The sequence below is a fragment of the Argiope bruennichi genome, chromosome 9 (genome assembly GCF_947563725.1).
Source record: "Argiope bruennichi chromosome 9, qqArgBrue1.1, whole genome shotgun sequence".
NCBI lineage: Eukaryota > Metazoa > Arthropoda > Arachnida > Araneae > Araneidae > Argiope > Argiope bruennichi.
In genome coordinates, this window is record NC_079159.1 from 8,619,139 (window position 1) to 8,638,194 (window position 19,056).

The 19,056-nt window shown below is 28.0% G+C and overlaps 1 protein-coding gene across 1 annotated transcript; it reads left to right on the forward strand.

The window, feature by feature from the left end:
• The first annotated feature begins 156 nt into the window (after window positions 1-156).
• LOC129985165 (arginase-1-like) lies at window positions 157-18,232 on the forward strand. The gene is made up of 10 exons (XM_056095091.1): window positions 157-369; window positions 1,868-1,940; window positions 4,107-4,201; window positions 4,423-4,594; window positions 5,285-5,375; window positions 5,510-5,566; window positions 7,285-7,389; window positions 11,554-11,630; window positions 13,607-13,666; window positions 17,888-18,232. The coding sequence occupies exons 1-10, from the start codon at window positions 247-249 to the stop codon at window positions 18,049-18,051; spliced, it is 1,017 nt and encodes a 338-aa protein (XP_055951066.1). The 5' UTR covers window positions 157-246; the 3' UTR covers window positions 18,052-18,232.
• Window positions 18,233-19,056: the final 824 nt, after the last annotated feature.

The window sequence follows — 19,056 nt, forward strand, 5'->3', positions numbered from 1 at the left end:
TTCCATCAGAGAAAGGAGCAATGGCATTGGCTAATTTACCGTTTATTTACAAACATGTGCTAGAAGCTATGATGGCACCTGTCAATCGACAGTAAATATCTGATTACGTAGAGATACTCTCAGAGTTGCGTAAAATGAAAAATAAATAAGGTAAACCAATATTTACAGCTTTATTTGATATTTTTTTGCTAGTTGATGTTAATATTTTATGTAGCTTTGCACTGGCAGATTTACTTTAATTGAACGATGTTGCATTCTTCCCGTCTTATATTAAATAGGAAATTATGCTGCTTTTTAATAACTAGACAGAAAGTTGATACTTATTTTAACCGAATTGGTATTTTAGGAGCGCCTTTCAACAAGGGTCAAGTATGTTTGTGGATGTTATTTCCTACAGAAATTTTAATACGTACTGTGTATTTTTGTGTTTATTTTTTCCCTTAAAAAATTATAAAGTAAGCTTTTATATTTGATGAAATGATATATTATGAAATTACTCTGATAGACGCAAAAATTGTGCATATTATTTGTGTTTTATTATGAATATGTGCTAGGCTTTATCTGTTATTAACTATACTGACAGTTTATCTGTGTATAACATTTAATAATGAAAGATATAATTGAATGCTGCATGAAAATATTTAATATATTAATATTTGCTGAATTTAATAAATGCAAATTTTTTATTACTAAGAAGTTTAGATAATTTGAAAGGTAAAATGTCTTTCAAATTGCAATTTTATTGAAACATTTTTTTTTTTTGTTGTTGTTGTTGTTCCATGGCTTTTAATAACTTTTTAATGTTATTTAGAAATGATTTCGATGATATTAGAATGTTTATTTTAGAAATGATGATGAAAATTTGTAGAGAAAAATGAACAATCCAGTGATGAGGTTTTATGTCTTTCTAAAATGTAAATAAAGTTAATAACACCAAGTTATTATTAAATTTATTTGTTTTATAAATAAATACCAAGAATAGTTGTTATAATTTTAAACTAAGAATCATGAAAATTTACTGTTAATTGCTCAATATAAATCGACAGTTATAGCAGTACAAATGTATTTGAAAATTTAATAAAATTCCTTTACCTTATATTAATATACTCAACAATTTTATCAGTATAGATCAAAATTATATCTAATTGTATGAGAAATAGCTTATAATTTAATATTATCGAGGGGAAATATTGATCTCTATATTAATAATGTTTAAGAGTAATATTCATGTAAGTAGCAGCAATTATTACGGAATTTTACAGTTAAAACCCCTTTACTGTTTTTTTTTTAATCATGACATCTTTTGTTTTTAAATTGAGTTCTGAAAGAATATTAGACATGTTAATGATTTCTTTCTAATTTTCAAATTGAATTATAATTTTTGTAATTTATGGAATTTAGTTTATAGATTTAAAAATATGATAATTCTGTATTCATTGTATGTGCAAGTATTGTTAATATGACATTTTTAAATTATTTAATTAAATTTAACAGCCTAATTTGGAGGAAAGGATGTTAAAAAAATTAATAGCCCATCGAAGTAGAAACTTTAATGATTTTATCCATCAAATCCAAAATCTATTGATTCAAGGTCTGTTAAAAAAAGATTTTGTAATTTTTTTCCTATTGAAGATATTTAATGGAAAATATATTTGGCTAATGTATGTTCTGTATAATATATCTGATAAATAAATATCTGATGCTATTTAATATAAAATGTGTTTATGTAATAATTGAATAAAGGCATAATTGTATAATTGTTTTCAAATTATTTATTTTAATGACATTTGTTTTCTCTTAAATAATGTATTATTTTATGTTAGAATTGTTGGTGGACTTTTAAATTTTTTTTTCTTTACTTATACAGCCAAAAGATGGTGTGGACAAAGCTCCTGAGGCATTGAGAAAATATGGCTTAATAGAGCAATTACAAAACTTAGGTACATTTTCCATCATCCTATTCTGCATTGGTTATAACATATCAATGATTATATGTCATTCAGTTTCTTTAAAGGCTATATGTGAATACCTTTTTTTTAAAATTGTGTGTGCGTGTGTGTAAATAGATGTATTATTATGCACTGTCCCAATAAGAGTAAATAGTCCCAAAATGAGATATTACTGGCCTACTGCCAAGAGAAAAACCCTTGACACCAGACAAATTGTTGGAATTCAGTTTCAAAATAAGATATTCCATTGTATTTTGAGGGTGATGAAACAAGCTTTATTTCATGAGGCACTGATAGAACTAGTTGGAAGTCTCGCTTTATTTTGTATATTGGTTGATGCTCACATTTTGTGATTTTCTGGTAGAATTATATCTTTTAATCTGCTTCTTCAATCTTTGTTTTAAATTTTCAAAGAGAATATGCCACTTATGCTTATATTAAAAGTTTTGTCATATAAAATGACTAAATGGAAAAGTGGAAAGACTTTGCATTCTCAAGCATGTGCTATAATTCACAATGTTATGGAATTTTTTAAAGAGTTAAAAAGTACAAATTTGCTTAAAATGCCAATTTCAAATGTAATTAAAAATACTGTCAAAGTGACAAGAATCTCAGTATTGATAGTTCAAGCGATAAAATGTGAGGCGAAATCACTTAAGTATCATATCCATCCTTTGAAAATAAAGAAAATGAACCTCATTTCAAAATTGTAATATTGATGATGTTGACAAATGAATCATAAAGCAAACTATTCAAGTCTTCTACACAAAAGAGGAATGTGTACCTGCTATTTTAAAATTGCTCCCTGTGTTAAGGAAAAAAAAATTGTATAGAAAAAAGAATTGCAGAACTAAATTTTGCATTCAGTAAATTTTCAATAGAACAAAAGTTTGAAATCAAAAAAGATTTTGATTGAAAGCATGATATTGTGTTTGGAAATGTTAATACTTGTAAGCAATAAAAGAATTTAAGGAGTTTTTTTTTTTTTTTTTTTTTTTTTTACATTGATGAAATTTAGGAAAGTGGAAATTTAACATATAGCAAATTTCGGCACGATGAATTTACTGATGTTATTTATGCAAATGCCAGTTTTAAAATCACCTCATTGTCATATGGGTTGGTTCAACAGATGGATTTGTTGATGGAACTGAGCTTATTTATAAAGCTTCAGTGTAATCTATACATCTATTGTATTCTTACAAAATCTTCAATTAAAGGATTTCTTAGCAACAAAACATTCTTTTCATGCAAAATGACATATATTTAAGAAAATAATAATTTTGTTTTGTATTTATAATAATTCAACATCTATATGTTTACATCACTTGATTGGAGAGATTTGTCCAGATTATAATAAGCAGTATATGTAAATAAATTATCATTGCGTTTCTCAATTACACAAAATTTATTTGATAGTGAAGATTGTGGTCTGGGTGAAATGACTTGAAGACACATGTTGTCTTTTATGGAGTTCATTGGTAACATCAACTACAAAAAGCACATGAATGCGCCTTAGAGTATAGGTCTAGAGAACTACACATAAAATTTCTTAGGAGAGAGAGAGAGCCGAGATCACACTCCCCCTAGTACAGGAGTCAAGTTGACTTCTACTGGAAAAAAATATACTAAACAACAGGGAGACCACGTGATACATGATAGGCAGCTAGCTCCACCCAGGAAGATCACGTGGTTAATTGAATTCTTAACAGTATATACCTCCCACTCCCTTATTATACAAATGTACTCATTTCAAAGGTTAGTCATACAATATTTATGTTGCATGAGAGATAGAATTTAGTCAGAGAAGAAGTTTAGAACCAGATTTGACTTGGCACTTGAAATTTTTATTGTAAACTCATTCCATAATATTTCCTTGTAATTATTATCAATAATAAATAATAATAATTAGTCAAGTTGATAAAAAAAATGTAGTGAAATTATTATTGATTAACTAAAACTTATTTTTAATAATTATTTCAACTTTGAATCAGCTTTCTTTTCATTATCAAATATCTTGTGTGTGTATACATTTTAAAAAAGAATATTAAGTTTGCTGCAATTGCAATCAAATACAAAAATCCATCATATCTATCCTTGTTTTTGTTTTTTTTTTCACTAAATATTTAAAAGACAATGTTGCTGAAAATTTTATTTTAGACTTAGATGTAAAAGATTATGGGAATTTACAGTTTGAAGAGCACCTGGACCCAAACAACAGTAAAAGTTTATCAGTTGGTGCAGCTTGCAAAAAGGTATGATTTTCTTGCATGTACCATACTGTTTTTGTTACTATTAAGAGTGCATTTTCTTGCCCAATTTAAACTCAGGACTTTTCTTTACTATATATGAGTTATTGATTTTATAAAGAATAGTCAATTTTGTTTTATCTTCCTTGTTTTATCTTATAGTCCTTTGTTTTATCTTTTACCTTCCTTTGTACTGGAAAGAATTAAAAACGACCTTTCATGTCTAGCTATCAGATGGTGTGAAAAAAGTCCTTTCAGATGGTAGAAAATGTGTCACTATAGGTGGAGATCACAGTTTGGGAATGGGAACAGTTCATGGTCATTCACAAGTGCATGATGTATGTGTCTTATGGATAGATGCCCATCCTGATATTAATACTGCTTATACTAGTTCTTCAGGTAATCATTTTTATACCTCTATTCTTTAATATGTAAATAATAAATGAATTTTAAAAATAATTTTTTGCATTTTAAGGAATTTACGTTTTTGGTCTCTTGCATTTTAAGGAAAGTGATTATAGTCAAGGACAGTTCAATCTGACAGTACATAGAAAATTTCAAGCAACCAAATTCAGAGCATAATAATTTAAAATATATTTTTACAAGTCTTGGATTATAGAAAAAAGCTTCTTAAAATCAAATAACTTTCATTTGAAATTTTAATAATGATATTAACTTTAAAACTCAATTCTGTCATAATCCATTAATTTCTTTTAAATGCATGACAATCACATTTCAAGTTATTTCACTAACTTTAATTACACACCCTGTAGCTTCCACTATATTATTTTGTTTATTTTTTTTACATTTATTAACCTTTATGCTGCAGAGCTCTTTTATAAACATAAGAAACTTGAAGCATTTGATAATTACTTATTGAAATTTCTTAGTTTTCCAATTGTCTGCATTCATTAAAAAACTAAGATAATAGATGAAATGTATGATATAATAAGAAAGTTAATAATAAATAGTCAACAAAGTAATACATGTTTTAAATATTTGCTCTTCATGATGAACATTTATTTTCTATTTTAATTTCTTCAATAATTTTTTTTTTTTTTTTTTTTTTTTTTTTTTTTTTGTGCCTAGGGCATATCCATGGAATGCCTTGTTCTTTCCTAATAAAAGAACTTAAAAAGTACAAAAAACCTTTACCTGGATTTAATTGGTTGAATCCATGGTAAGTATCTATCTCAAATTTAGCTTTTAAATGCATTTTATATTATTAAATGCAAATATCTTTTTAAATCTGATATTCCATTTAATTATATATTTATGAATTATAATACATTTTGATTATTTTCTTATTTTTAGTATAAACAAGTCTAATGTGGCTTTTATTGGACTTAGAGATATTGATCCTCTTGAAAAGTAAATTGATCTTTGTTTTCATGTCTCTTAATATTATAAAATTTAGGTAGACTGGACCAGATTAATAAGTAAATAAAGTAGGCAGCAGCCTAGTGGCCCAACATCTGTAGAAAATACAGAGGCATAACAATATTTTTGAGATGTTTTCAGAGAAATTTAATTTACTAGGAACGTGTTCCCAAACTTGTTAATTAAATCAGGTATTGTTTAAATTCTGACAGCATTCTTAAACAATTACTTTTTGAAAGTTTTATATTATGCTGCTTTATAATTCTAACAAGATATATAGCTTTATAATTTCAAAACTGTTCTATATTGTAATTAAATAGCATTTAAAAGTTTTCATTCTTGTTTTATTATGTTCACAATTAATTTTAAGTCTTTCATAGGCAAGATAATGGAACCAATTTTTTTGATAGTGACCTGAAATTAAATTATTTATTTTAGCTTGTCAAAACTTATTACGTGAAACTGTTTACATAGGTATTAAAACTCATTTCAATAAAAAAGAAATGTAGATTTAGAAATTGAGGATGGGAACAATGGCCTGAAAGTTGCATTACCTAAAGGCCTTTAGAGAGCTTAGTCTGACTCTTCAGAGGTCTTGGAATATGATTTGGAAAAATATATAAAGACTGAAAGATGGAAAACTAAAGATAAATTTCTTGGTATAGTATCAAAATATTAAAATAAATTTTTTAATAATTTTTAATTCCTATTTCAGCCTTTGAGTTTTGCTATTATTTTTATTTATTTATTTAAAATTTTGTGTCAGCTTATTACCGAATCTTCATGTTAAGTTGTTTTCTTGTAGTTAAAGTTTATTTATTTACTAGTTTGTCACTGGGTTAGTAACTTTACTAGTTTGTCACTGGGGCTATGGGTTAAATTTATTTCCAGTTAAATCATTTAAATATATTTTCATATATATGATTACACTGTAATGTCAGGCATTAAAGACAGTTTAATTCTTCTGCATGTGATCTGTTCATTAAAGACGGTAACCTTTCTAATGGAGATCAGCCCTCTGTGGTCATTATTCTATTTAAAACGCACATATCTAGTTTGTCTACCTTCTAATTTTTGCAATATTGTAACCACTTTTTTTATCTGTGTTGCTAACTGCACAGATAATCAAGAGAATCTTCCTTCATTAGTTCAACAATGGAAGAAAATCACTTGATTCAGTATCTGATGAAATAACAGTTTTGAATTTTAAAGCAACAATTTAAACTATTGTTAAAAATTTAAGTTTAAAAATTTTTTTAAAAAATTGTCAAAATTAAGGAAAAATTTGCATTACTATCAAATTAGTATCATTAATAAAACAATTTTTAAATCTATTGTGCTATAAATTTTTGGCTATTTTAGTGGAAAAACCTTAAAATTTTATTTAATTTTTAATTGATTGTTTTTAATTAAGATTTCAAAAAAAAAACCTCCAAGTGCACCTTCCTCTCTTCAAAGTATATATGTGCCAAGTTTGATAGCATGGTGAAATTAATCTAGCTAAAATCAAATTTCTTGTTTTAGTTGCATAATCTGTAATAATGTAGTTTCAATATATGGACAAAGTATAATTAGCTTATATATTTTATTCTAAGGATATGACGTTTGTATGTTATTTTTTATAAATGCTTCATTATTTTATTTATGTGTTATTTTTTACAAACACTCATATATTTGTTCAAGTATAATATATTCCTTTTATTTTTTAGGCTGATTCTTACAAAAGAAAATATTCTTCATTATACTATGCATGATATTGATAAATTAGGTATTTTTGAAGTAACTAATAAGGCATTGGAAGCTATAAATCCCATGTAAGTTATTTAAGATTACCAATGTCACATTTTGTTTTTTTTAAAATTTATGATGTTTGTTTATTTATTTTATCTAATACTAACTTTTTTTGGTAACCAGTTGCTTTACTGAGAATGTTGGTTATTTTCAATTTCATGTTCATGCTTCTGTCAAGAATCTATTTTTAAGCATGAAATTGTCATTGATATTAAAGCCATTTTATGTAATAACTTTACAACTATTGTACTAATTGTATTCATAAACCATTCTAATGAGGCTAGTTTCATAACTCATAAAAAACAACTTTTCATCTGAGTTTTGTGGTACTATAATGTCTCTTTATATTCCCAGTGTAAACTGCTCAGATAATGAAAAGTATCTTCTTTGGAATTCAATAAAGGAAGAAAAATCCTGATATTAATTATTTGATGGATTGGTGAAAGCAGCTTGAATTTTGGTGCAACTTTCAGTTGTGTTATTAAAAATTATACAAACAATTTTTTTAAAAAATTGCCAAAATTTTGGAAATATCTTTTTTATTAGTTAAATTGTAATTATTAAGAAGACAGGTTTTTTTTTTTTTTTTAATTTTATCATGGTTTAAAAATCATTTTTGTGCTGTAATATTTTTGGTAATTATCATGGAAAAATGCTAAAATTTTACTTAATTTTTAATTCAATAAAATAAAAAAAGTTCCACCTTCCTAAAGCCTCAACATTCCAAAAATCTGAGTGGTCCTTGCTTTTACAGATCAGATTTTGTGTTTGTAACTTAAAATTTATCTGGCTGAACATGTTCTTCCCTTTTTCTCATACATTCCTCTTACAGATAAGATAATTTGAGGATACCATACTATTTTATGTGTAAGGGGACCTCTTTGCTGTCAATAAATTGATTAACTGGTGAATCTGCCACTAAAATAATTTGTTGAAACCTTCGATTTGAAATTTTTATAGAAAAAGGATGTGAAGTAGATGGGTCCTAACAGATTTCTGGTTATAGATTGCATTTAAGAAACTCCTAAATTCTTTTTCTTACCAAATGTAGGATACAGATTTGAAGCATTCTCATTTCAATACTGGCAATGATTTGAATCTTAAAAAAAGTTTTTAAATGTGCGAATTCAATGACTTCTGTACTAAACGTATATTTTTAAAAGGTGCTTTAAATCATTTTTAATGACTTAAATAATAGCTTGGCATGTTTAAATGTTTTTGATTCGAATTCATTGAAAATTCGAATTTTTTCATTGGGCTCTCAATGTTCTATTAATATAATGTTAAAATATCGCCTGTGTAATTATTGAAGGGAATAGATTAGGATCTTAAACACTATTTTGACATCCCCTTGTGCTAAAGAGTCCTAATTAGAAAATATATTAAATCTTCAGTACTGGAAGAAAACCTCTTACATTATAAATTAATTTGCAGAAGAGTATACAGTATGCCCACTAAAGTCCTTGTCAACCTCTTCACTTCGGAATAGCTACTGCTGTATTTATAAAAGTGGTGTCTATGTATATTAAAGTAGCCATGCGTTCCTGAATGAACTTACGAAACTACTGAAGATAGCATTCGTATCTCTTAAACAGAACGAAATAGCGGGAAAAGTGATTAAAAATATAGAACGTTATCAATTTAGTATGAAAAGACACCTTGTGGACATCAACGCGAAGAATATAACGGTTAAGATGCGCATTTGTTCTTTCGCGATTTCCTATATTACAAAGTGACAAAACGATTTAATACAGAAAGTTATAACAATATACCCTTTTTTGAGGTGTTCTTACTTCTCACTATCAGCTGCACTACACATTTGGATTATTTCACATTTCACACTTTGGCGCATAGAGAGTGACACGCTATCTCAAGTGTCCGTAATGCGTCGTTGAAAGTCCTACAATGTTTGTGGAGAGATCGCCTACATCTGCTGTTTCAGGTATCCCCACAAGTAAAAGTACTGTGGAGTCAGATCAGACGAACATGGAGGCTAATCTTCGAAAACGCCATACCCAATTATTTGGTTCCTGAATTCTTTGAAGAACTGGAAATTGCTTCACTGGAGATGTTTTGTGAATGGACTCACCATCATATTGGAATCATGGATTCTGAAGCTTAAAAACGGCAGGTTCTCCACAAAAGCCGGTATTAGGTTCTGTAGCAGTTGTAAATATCGTGTACCCGTTAAAGTGCCATCATAAAATATTGGGACGATCAGCTTGTCATTGTAAATTGCACACCAACGCATTTGATGTTGAATAGGTGTTTTGCCTATTATACATGCCATTCCGTGAAAAGCATGCCTCGTCCGCCAAGAATGTTTGCTGGACCTGTATCTGATTAATGACAAAGTTACACCATACATAGCATCACTCGGCATCCCGTCCAGTAAAACCTGTTGAGACGTTGGTCGGTATAGATAAGCACCTAATTCATTTAGGATTTTCAAAATCTTTTGGAGAGGCCACATTGTTTACTGAACTCTCTTGTTCTATATTTCGGATATGCGAGAGAATATGCTAATATCTCATACGATTGAACTTACTGTCCTACCTTAACTGGTCTGCCAAATCAAACTCGACAAGTCACGCAGCCTATCACCCTTATGCCTCGTTGCCATGCCCCGTAACCTTTACGGTATATGGTCGTAAATCTGCCATCTGATCCATTGTAGGACCCTCTCGTCTGTGGGCATCTGTCGGCAGCATCCCGCAAACTGTCGATAAAATGAACAGACATCAAAGAACCCTGGATAACCACAAATGAGAGGCAAAATGCGTCGGACGCAAGACATGGGCCGTAGCAATGGGGCTTTAAACATTTACAACTGTAAGGATGCCTTGATGAAAAAGATGCAGGCCTGCAGGGAAACGTTGCTGGTACAACCTTAAGGCTGATCGTTCCTTACGTCCACATTCACCATACAGTAAAATACTCAGTTTTACAGGCAATACTCACAATACTCAGTTTTGAAAAATCGCTTCATGACCTTGAGCCTCAACATACTACAATCCCAAGAAGGCATCTCTTTTATATCTCTCTCAGGAGAGCAAGCGTGACGTTTCTTCCGTATTTGCATACTTCAAAAATTTCGAACACAAAGCGCAAATTGCATTGAATTGATGCGACATTATTTCACATGATCTACATATTATCTATTGTGTTAATGAAGACAATCAATACAAGGATGCAACCCTCGAGCTTTCAACCGCAGTTCTTTTGACTGGGGATCACAAGCGATATGACTGTGCTACATTGCTGAGTTGTATTTTTCCAAAATATAATAATTTCTCCTTCCTTCAAGTTTTGTGAAATCACAATGTAAGAAATCACGAAAAATACGTTTTAACCCTTCTATTCTTCGCATTAATGTCCACAAGGTGTTTTCCCTTGCTAAATCGATAATGCTCTACATCTTAATAAATGACTTTTTTTTTGTCTCCTATTTTATGCTATTTTCAAATTAAGAAGCAGCAGCCGTTCCGAACTTAAGAGGGTGGTAGGGACTTTACTGGGTATACTCTATATATAGCAACGTACATAGCTTGTCATAATAGCACAAGAGGTTAAAAGTGATTTTTTTTTAGTGCCGACGAAATATCTTAGTGTTTAAGATTGAGCTTGTTCTAAATTTCCATTGAATGAAATGTTGTTAACATATATTTGTCTTTCGTGTTTTTTGTTGAAATTCGGAATTGCTCTCTCTATGGGATTACCTCCTTTTTTTGTGAATTTATTGTACTTCCTCTTTAATTCGCAATAATTTTGTGACTTTTTCTAATATTACTTATTATTTTTATAATATTTGTTAAAGAAAGAAGAAAAAATTTTTACTTAAAAATAGGAGTCAGTTTTTGCTTTTTTAAGAAACTTTTTTTCCCACCATCTTCAACTTATGATTTTTAATACAGAGAGATGCCATGATTATATGAACTATACATTTAAATATTGTGAATAAGGTTTTAGTTTTTCTAACTGAAATATATATATATAATATTATTGTTGGTGTTTTTGATTTTTTTTTGTGGTAGTCAGAATTGTGGTGCTTGTAGAAGGGAAAGCATGCTGATCGTCACCTACATTTCTTTTAGTTACTTTTTTAAAAGATCAAAATAGTGACTAATATTGATAGAATTTTTTTTTCTTAAAACATATTACAAAAAAGTGAATTTTATTTTGTTTAGGGGAAAGCTGTCATTGCATGTAAGTTTCGATATAGACAGCATTGATAAAATGCTTACACCTAGTACTGGAACACCAGGTTAGAATTTTCTTTTACTTTTATATTTGTGGCCTAAGTAAAAGTTTGTAAAAAATAAATATGTTAATTTATTAATAATACACTGAACATGGGAACTAATGAAGATGATGATTTCATTATATATTCTGCATAATATTGCTTTTATTTTTGTCCATCTGTAGTTTCAGAATGCTTATCTAAATTCTATTTTAACAAACAATGTTTTAAGAATGACTTTGATTTTAGTGATTTTGGTCATATTAACTTGTAAGCAATTATTTATAGATTTTTTTTTTTAATGGAGACCAGGTATGCTATTTTTGTTAAGAGTGAATCACTTTTTTTTTTAATTAGAAATTGTTTATGGGGACACTTAAGTTTAAAAAAGAAAAAAATAATTCCTTAAGCTTGAATGTATGAATATATCTATATAATAAGAAAAATGCATTACTACTTAAAATTAGTATGATTTAATCATGTGTCTAGCAGTTCCCCAAAGAATCATGCAAATTACAGTATAGTCTGTGTATAGAATTTTACTACTATAAATAAATTAGAAGCTTCTAAATTAATCCAATGAGCAGATATCTGTCAAAGAAGAGAGAGCAAGAAAAAGAAACATGTATTTAAATCTGTTATACTGGGACAATACTTGCTAAACATCTGAGTACTGGTTAACAATTAAATTCATATCCTTTAAAATTATCTGTAATATGTCTTATCTGTTTTATCAAGTGAATAAGTCTTTTTTTCTGTGACAATATTTAATAGGTATATTATTTTTTTAAATAACTCTGGTGTTGCTTGATTCCATTTAATACTATATTGATATTGATTTTATATGTTAAATCTGCCATTTTCATTGCATATTGATCAAATTTAAATTACCTGTCTTCATTTTTAATTCCGTTTTTATTGATTATTGTAAATAGAGGGTAAAAGCTGTTGTCTGCTATGGCTCAAATAATTGGAAATTGAAAGTAGCTACATCTTTGAATCATTTTCTAGGAATAATTAAATGATTATGTACTACATGAGAAGGCACTTTGAATTCTTCTAGTTTTAAATTTCAGAACTGAAATTTACCTCAGTATTTATATTAAGTGCTTGCATATATTTTAATCATTTTTTCACTTTAAAAAAGCATTTATTGAGAAAAATTGGTACAATATATATCAATCAAATATTTTCCATCATTTTCTACAACTTTTCCCATTTTCATCTAATAAGTCTTACAAATGATTGTCTTCAAATTTTTTTTGGTCTTCCAGGACATTCTTTGTTATTGACATCAAAAACACTACTCTTAAATTGTTGAAACCAAAACCGACAATTGGGATATGACGGAGCAGCATCACCATAAGGTTCTGATGGACTTTGGCAGCAGATTTCTTCAAATCAAACAAAAAAAAAAGAAACAATGAAGGTTGAAAATGCCCGTGATTGGGGTCTTCATACACTGAATAACTTAATAATACTAAATAGAAAACTTTCTAAACGATAACAATAAAGTAATAGTAAATATTAAAACACAAAACTATTGTCATTTATATAGATACTTCGCATGTTACCAATAGATGTCACTGATTAAAATACATGCAAGCACCTAATATAGGCCTCTGGTTATACTATATCCACAAAATTTAAAGGATTGGACCAAAAATTAAATTACAAGGTTACAAAAGATGTTCTACAACTTTATGATTTAATTTTTAGTTGCACCTTCTATGTAAATAATTGATTGAGGACTTTAATTTGTAAAATCTTAATTCTGACCCCAGTGTTGACAGTTAACAATGTTTAGGCAACATATTCACAATTGGATTTGATTGCGATCACAAGTTATTTAAGCTGAAATAAGTTTATTTTTTCCTATTTTAAATTTTTGCTTAATGTAAGTATGTAAATTGGCGAGAAAGTTAATATTATATTAATTTTTCTACTAATTTTGATGCTTATTTTATTTATGTTTGTAACATTATTCTTTATTTTTCTAGTAATTGGTGGATTAACTGTGAGGGAAGCATTATGTATTGCTGAAGAAATTTCTCATTTAGGTAAAAGAATGATTATTTAAATAAATATTGTGTTTATTTAAAAGACAGAAAATTTTTAAATTTTAAAAATTATCATCATAATGATTACATAATTACTTTGGATTTCTTTCAATAAGGTGATTACAGAAATATGACAAGCTTTAAAATATTATATCTCCACAACTATACCAATTAGTGTGATTACAGATAATTGAGAATGATGTTTTAAAGTACAATCCCCCCCCCCCCCCCAATGAGAAATATTGGGTTGGCAACTAAGTAATTGCGGATTTCACTCATAGATGGCTTCAGTTGAATTTTTAGGTTTGCAGACGTTGTACAAATGTAAAACACATTTTGTTATTTGATAGTTGGCAATTCAGCTGTCAATCAGTAAAAAAAGTTTTTTGATCGGTTGCGTAGTTTTCGTTTGGCCTTCGTTGAAAAATGGAAAATCAAAAGGAACATTTTCGTCATATTTTGCTTTTTTATTTCCGCAAAGGGAAAAACGTATCGCAAGCTCATAAAAAGTTATGTGCTGTTTATGGAGATGAAGCCTTAAAAGAATGGCAGTGTCAAAATTGGTTTGCCAAATTTCGTTCTGGTGATTTTTCACTCAAAGATGAAAAACGCTCTTGTCGTCCAGTTGAAGTTGATGACGACCTAATCAAAGCAATAATCGATTCGGATCGTCACAGTACAACACGTGAGATTTCAGAGAAGCTTCATGTATCTCATACATGCATTGAAAATCACTTAAAACAACTTGGCTATGGGTTCCTCACGAACTGAAAGAAACGCATTAACAGCTGCGATTTGCTAAAGAAACGTAATGAAAATGATCCATTTTTAAAACGACTGATAACTGGCGATGAAAAATGGGTTGTTTACAACAATATCAAGCGGAAAAGATCGTGGAGCAGGCCAGGTGAACCAACTCAAACAACATCAAAAGCTGATATTCATCAAAAGAAGGTTTTGTTATCAGTTTGGTGGGATTACAAAGGAATTGTCTACTTTGAACTCTTACCACCCAACAGAACGATCAATTCTGATGTCTACATTGAACAACTAACGAAATTAAACAATGCAGTTGAAGAGAAGCGGCCCGTATTGACAAATCGAAAAGGTGTTGTATTCCATCATGACAATGCAAGGCCACACGCATCTTTGGTCACTCGGCAAAAATTATTGCAGCTTGGTTGGGATATTTTGCCAGATCCACCATATAGTCCTGACCTTGCACCATCTGATTACTTTTTGTTTCGATCTTTACAAAACTCCTTGAATGGTAAAAATTTCAATAATAATGATGATGTTAAATCGCACCTGATTCAGTTTTTTGCTAATAAAAACCAGAAGTTTTATGAACGTGGGATTATGATGCTGCCTGAAAGATGGCAAAAGGTCATTGATCAAAATGGGCAATACATTACAGAATAAAGTTATTTAGTTCCATGAAAAAATTGTCTTTGATTTTCTAAAAAAAATCCGCAATTACTTAGTTGCCAACCCAATATTACTAAGTGCTTATCTGTTTTATACTCAAACAGAAGAATTACTACAGTATTACATTGGCTGTTGATCAGATTGCTATCAAATAGAAACAATTTAGTTATTTTTATAATTCAATTCTTCTTACTAAAATATAAAATAACTGCTAGTAAAAATAATCTTCCCATAAATAATTTATAATTCTATATTATTGCTTAATAAATCAATATATTATTTTTTTATAAACAACCTTATAATAATGATCAATATATAACGCTTTAACCTCATCTGTATCTCGTAACCTTATATAATATAAACATTTTAGTTATTTCTTCCTTGATGATATGCCACCACAACTTCTTTGCTAAGAGCTCTGCAATTTTTTTTTTTTTTTTTTTTTTTTTTTTTTTTTTCACTACTAGTACTGGATCACTTTAATAAATTCAAAATATGAATAACTCCAGCCATCCAAACTTAACAAAAGTTTGGATTGTGAATCAATATCATTGATATTTCTTATTGCAGTAACTCTGAACACTTATAATTTTACATTGAAAACTCCATAATTTTACCTGTGAGGTTTTTTGCGCCCCAAAATTAGAGCTTATATCATTTTTAAATACAGTCATTCAAAGTTAATTATATTCAAAGTTAAAATATTCTTTTATAATCCTCCTATATTCATTTAATTCTTTATTTTCCAAATTAATGTACCATCAATTTTTCAAATTTATTTTTGAACCATTATTCAAGTTTTGGTACAGATTAGATACAGGGAAAAGATAAAAGAAAAAAAAAAAACTTTTTTAATTAATTAAATTATGAAAGATTTTTAATGTTATTTTTTAGATTATATCTACTGCTTTTTTTTTTTTTTGAAAAGGATTTTTTGTGTTTTTTTAAATATTATTTGAAAAGAATAATCATATTATGTAGATATTAACCGGATTTAAATGATACTTTAAATAAAGGATCTGTAAATAAAGGGCTAATTCGATCACTATTAATGATATTTATTTTATATAATTAAAAATGTATCATAACAATATTAAATTGTGTTCAAATGTACAGAAAAACATTAATGTGATCACTTCATCATTTAATGTTATCAAAGTAGAGAATTGACTTAGTTTTCAGTTTTAACCAACATTAATAACCAGTTGACATTCATTGTATTTCTTCTTCCATTAATAAAGAAACATCTGGAAGTCATTTTTCCATAATAGAATTTGCTTTCTTTTGTCTGGAATTTGAGTAGTTTGGATTAGTTTAAATGGATAGCTATATTGTGAAGCCTGGTTTGAAATCTTTTGAACAGCTATAAACACTGTTGCATGTAAATGAAATATGAAAACAAAATGGATTTAAAACAATTGATTTCAGTTTTAAAGCAAAAATTTAAATTGTATGTAGCTATGATAATTAATCTAAAATGAGTCAACACAACTTTAGGCACAGTTGAAAACTTAACAGTTACTTTTCTGTAAAATTTTGAAAAAGTCAGGAGCAACACAAAGCAAAAAAATATTTTAAGATTCTGAAGGGAATGAATCTGCTGAGGAAAACTTTCTAATAAACACTGAAATGAATCTAGAATTTTTATTTGAGCGTAACATGTAACATCGTTCAGCAAATTTTTGATTAATCTTTGGAATAGTTAAAAAATTATTAATGATAAAGATTTAAAAAATTTTCAAATCATTATTTTTTAAATAAATTATTGATGATAGCCCTGTGAAAAGTGCCCTCCCCTTCACCCCCTGATGTCATAGAAATGTAATAGATTAATTTGGTTATTGTTATCAAAATTTATGTCTTAAAGTGGTCACATTAAGAAGCTACTGTGTCTTAATTCAAAGGTATTAATATTCCTCTTTATATCAGTTATTCATTTAAAGTTAGAATAATACCATTACAAATTCATGCATTGAAAATAGTATTTTTTTCTTCATGGAAATATTTTATTAATTATCAGTTTAATTTAAAAATAGCACTATTTTTAAGTGTTTGCTTAAAAAAAAATTCTTTGTTTGTTTTCTATGAAAAAATTTGAATAGTTAATTCTTAAATGTATTTATATATTTGTTTTGAAACATTTGTAATAATTTATTTTAATTAGCCTTCAGCAACTTGCTGTTTGCCTACTGTTATTCATATGATTTATTTATTAATATCAGTTGATTTATCTCACCAAATGAAACTCCTGTTTTAAATTATATTTTCACTATAAACTTGGAGCATATGCAGGTAGTCATGAAACACTCTGGTTATTAAGGCCGAGTACTCAACAAAAGTTTTATTGTCAGACATCTCTCAAAAATGTGCTGAAAGGCAGTAGACAACCATTGGTAATGTATCTAAACACAAAGCCTTTAAAATTATTTTTTTAAAAATATTGAAAACGATACTATTATTAAGGTTAGGGAAGTCTCATGAATTCCCCTATCCCATAAAAATATACGAAAAAACAATGCCTTTGAGATTTGTGCTGCAAATGCGGGAAAGCAATTATTGACTTATATAAATACATGGACTTTCAAATAAAATAAAAATTCTGGAGACTGACATAGAATTGTAATCAAACTGGTTATTTTTCTTAATTATTTTAAAAATAATTTGTAAAAAATATTTTAATCTTTTTTATCAAATTTTAAATGTTTTGTTATTTTGTGTATACCTCTCATATTGAAATTGGCTTTTAAATACTAATATTGTAAATTGTATTTTACAATAAATCTTTCTTTCCAGATTGTTTTCGAGCCATTGATCTTGTGGAAATCAATCCTAAGTTAGGAAGTAAAGAGCAAATTGAAAATACTCTGAGTATTGGTACATTGGTCTTAAAGACATTCCTTGGTTATTCTCGTCATGGCATCTTACCAAAAAATGCTCAAGAAATTCCTACAGCTTAGTTATTTTCAACTGCTCAACTTATTGCATTTATCTATTTGCTCAATTTATATGTTGGATCAACAATGTCTTTATGCTCATTTTTATTGATATTATTAAATATAAGCAGTGTGTTTATTTATACTGCTAAGATTGCATTTGTGCAAAATATAATATTTTAAATAAAATGTTTTTAAAAATTTATTTAATATTCTTAAACAAATTGTATATATATGCATGTGTGTAAGTTTTACGGCATAAATTGCTATTCCTCTTTAAAAAAATTTTTTTTACTGTATTGTTTTCATATACAAAACATTTATTTAAACAGAAAAACGGACTTCAAATATAAAAGTTCATTTTGGGTGGGGATTAATGAATTTTTTAGAAAATCATCCCTATTAAATTTTCAAATAATATGAAATATCCATTACATTTTCATTATTTAACAATTAGACTAATGGCATTGGAATTTTATTACACTTGAGTAAAATACAATTTTTTTTTAAATACAAGCAAAAACCCTGATTCGCATTTTTATTTTATTCCTAAAAATCATCATTAAACTGAATTTCTTATCTCCTCCTATGAGAATGAATGTAAATTTTTTTAATTCATACCTCGATATTAGATGTTTTGTTTTTGTTTTTTAAAATTGCCCTTTATGAATAAATTCTTAACTTGAATCAGAAGATTCATCACAAATAAGATTAACAGAAAACTAATTCAAATCAAATATTGATAACCAAGGTTGCATTGTTTTATTTGCATGAAAGATGGTTGAAAAGATATGTAAAAAATACTGGAATGTGTTTTTCAGTGAGACTTTATCTCGCTGAAAAATTGTACTATTATTTTTTATTATCAAATTTGTGCTTATGTGCAAAGCAAATTAAATTATTCTGTTTTAAAAGAGGGGAGATTATGATAATATTAAATGATAGATGCATCAAAAGCAATAAAAATAATTGATGTTTGCCTATCATTGAGTAATTCAACTTTTCATTGTGGCAGCTAATTATTTCCTT

Bases quoted from the DNA above. Each gene is read 5' to 3' on its own strand.
- LOC129985165 (XM_056095091.1), top strand. From the start codon at position 247: ATGTTGCATTCTTCCCGTCTTATATTAAATAGGAAATTATGCTGCTTT. The intron at 5,376-5,509 runs GTAAGTATCTAT...TCTTATTTTTAG, and splicing joins TTTAATTGGTTGAATCCATG to TATAAACAAGTCTAATGTGG. The intron at 7,390-11,553 runs GTAAGTTATTTA...TATTTTGTTTAG, and splicing joins TTGGAAGCTATAAATCCCAT to GGGAAAGCTGTCATTGCATG.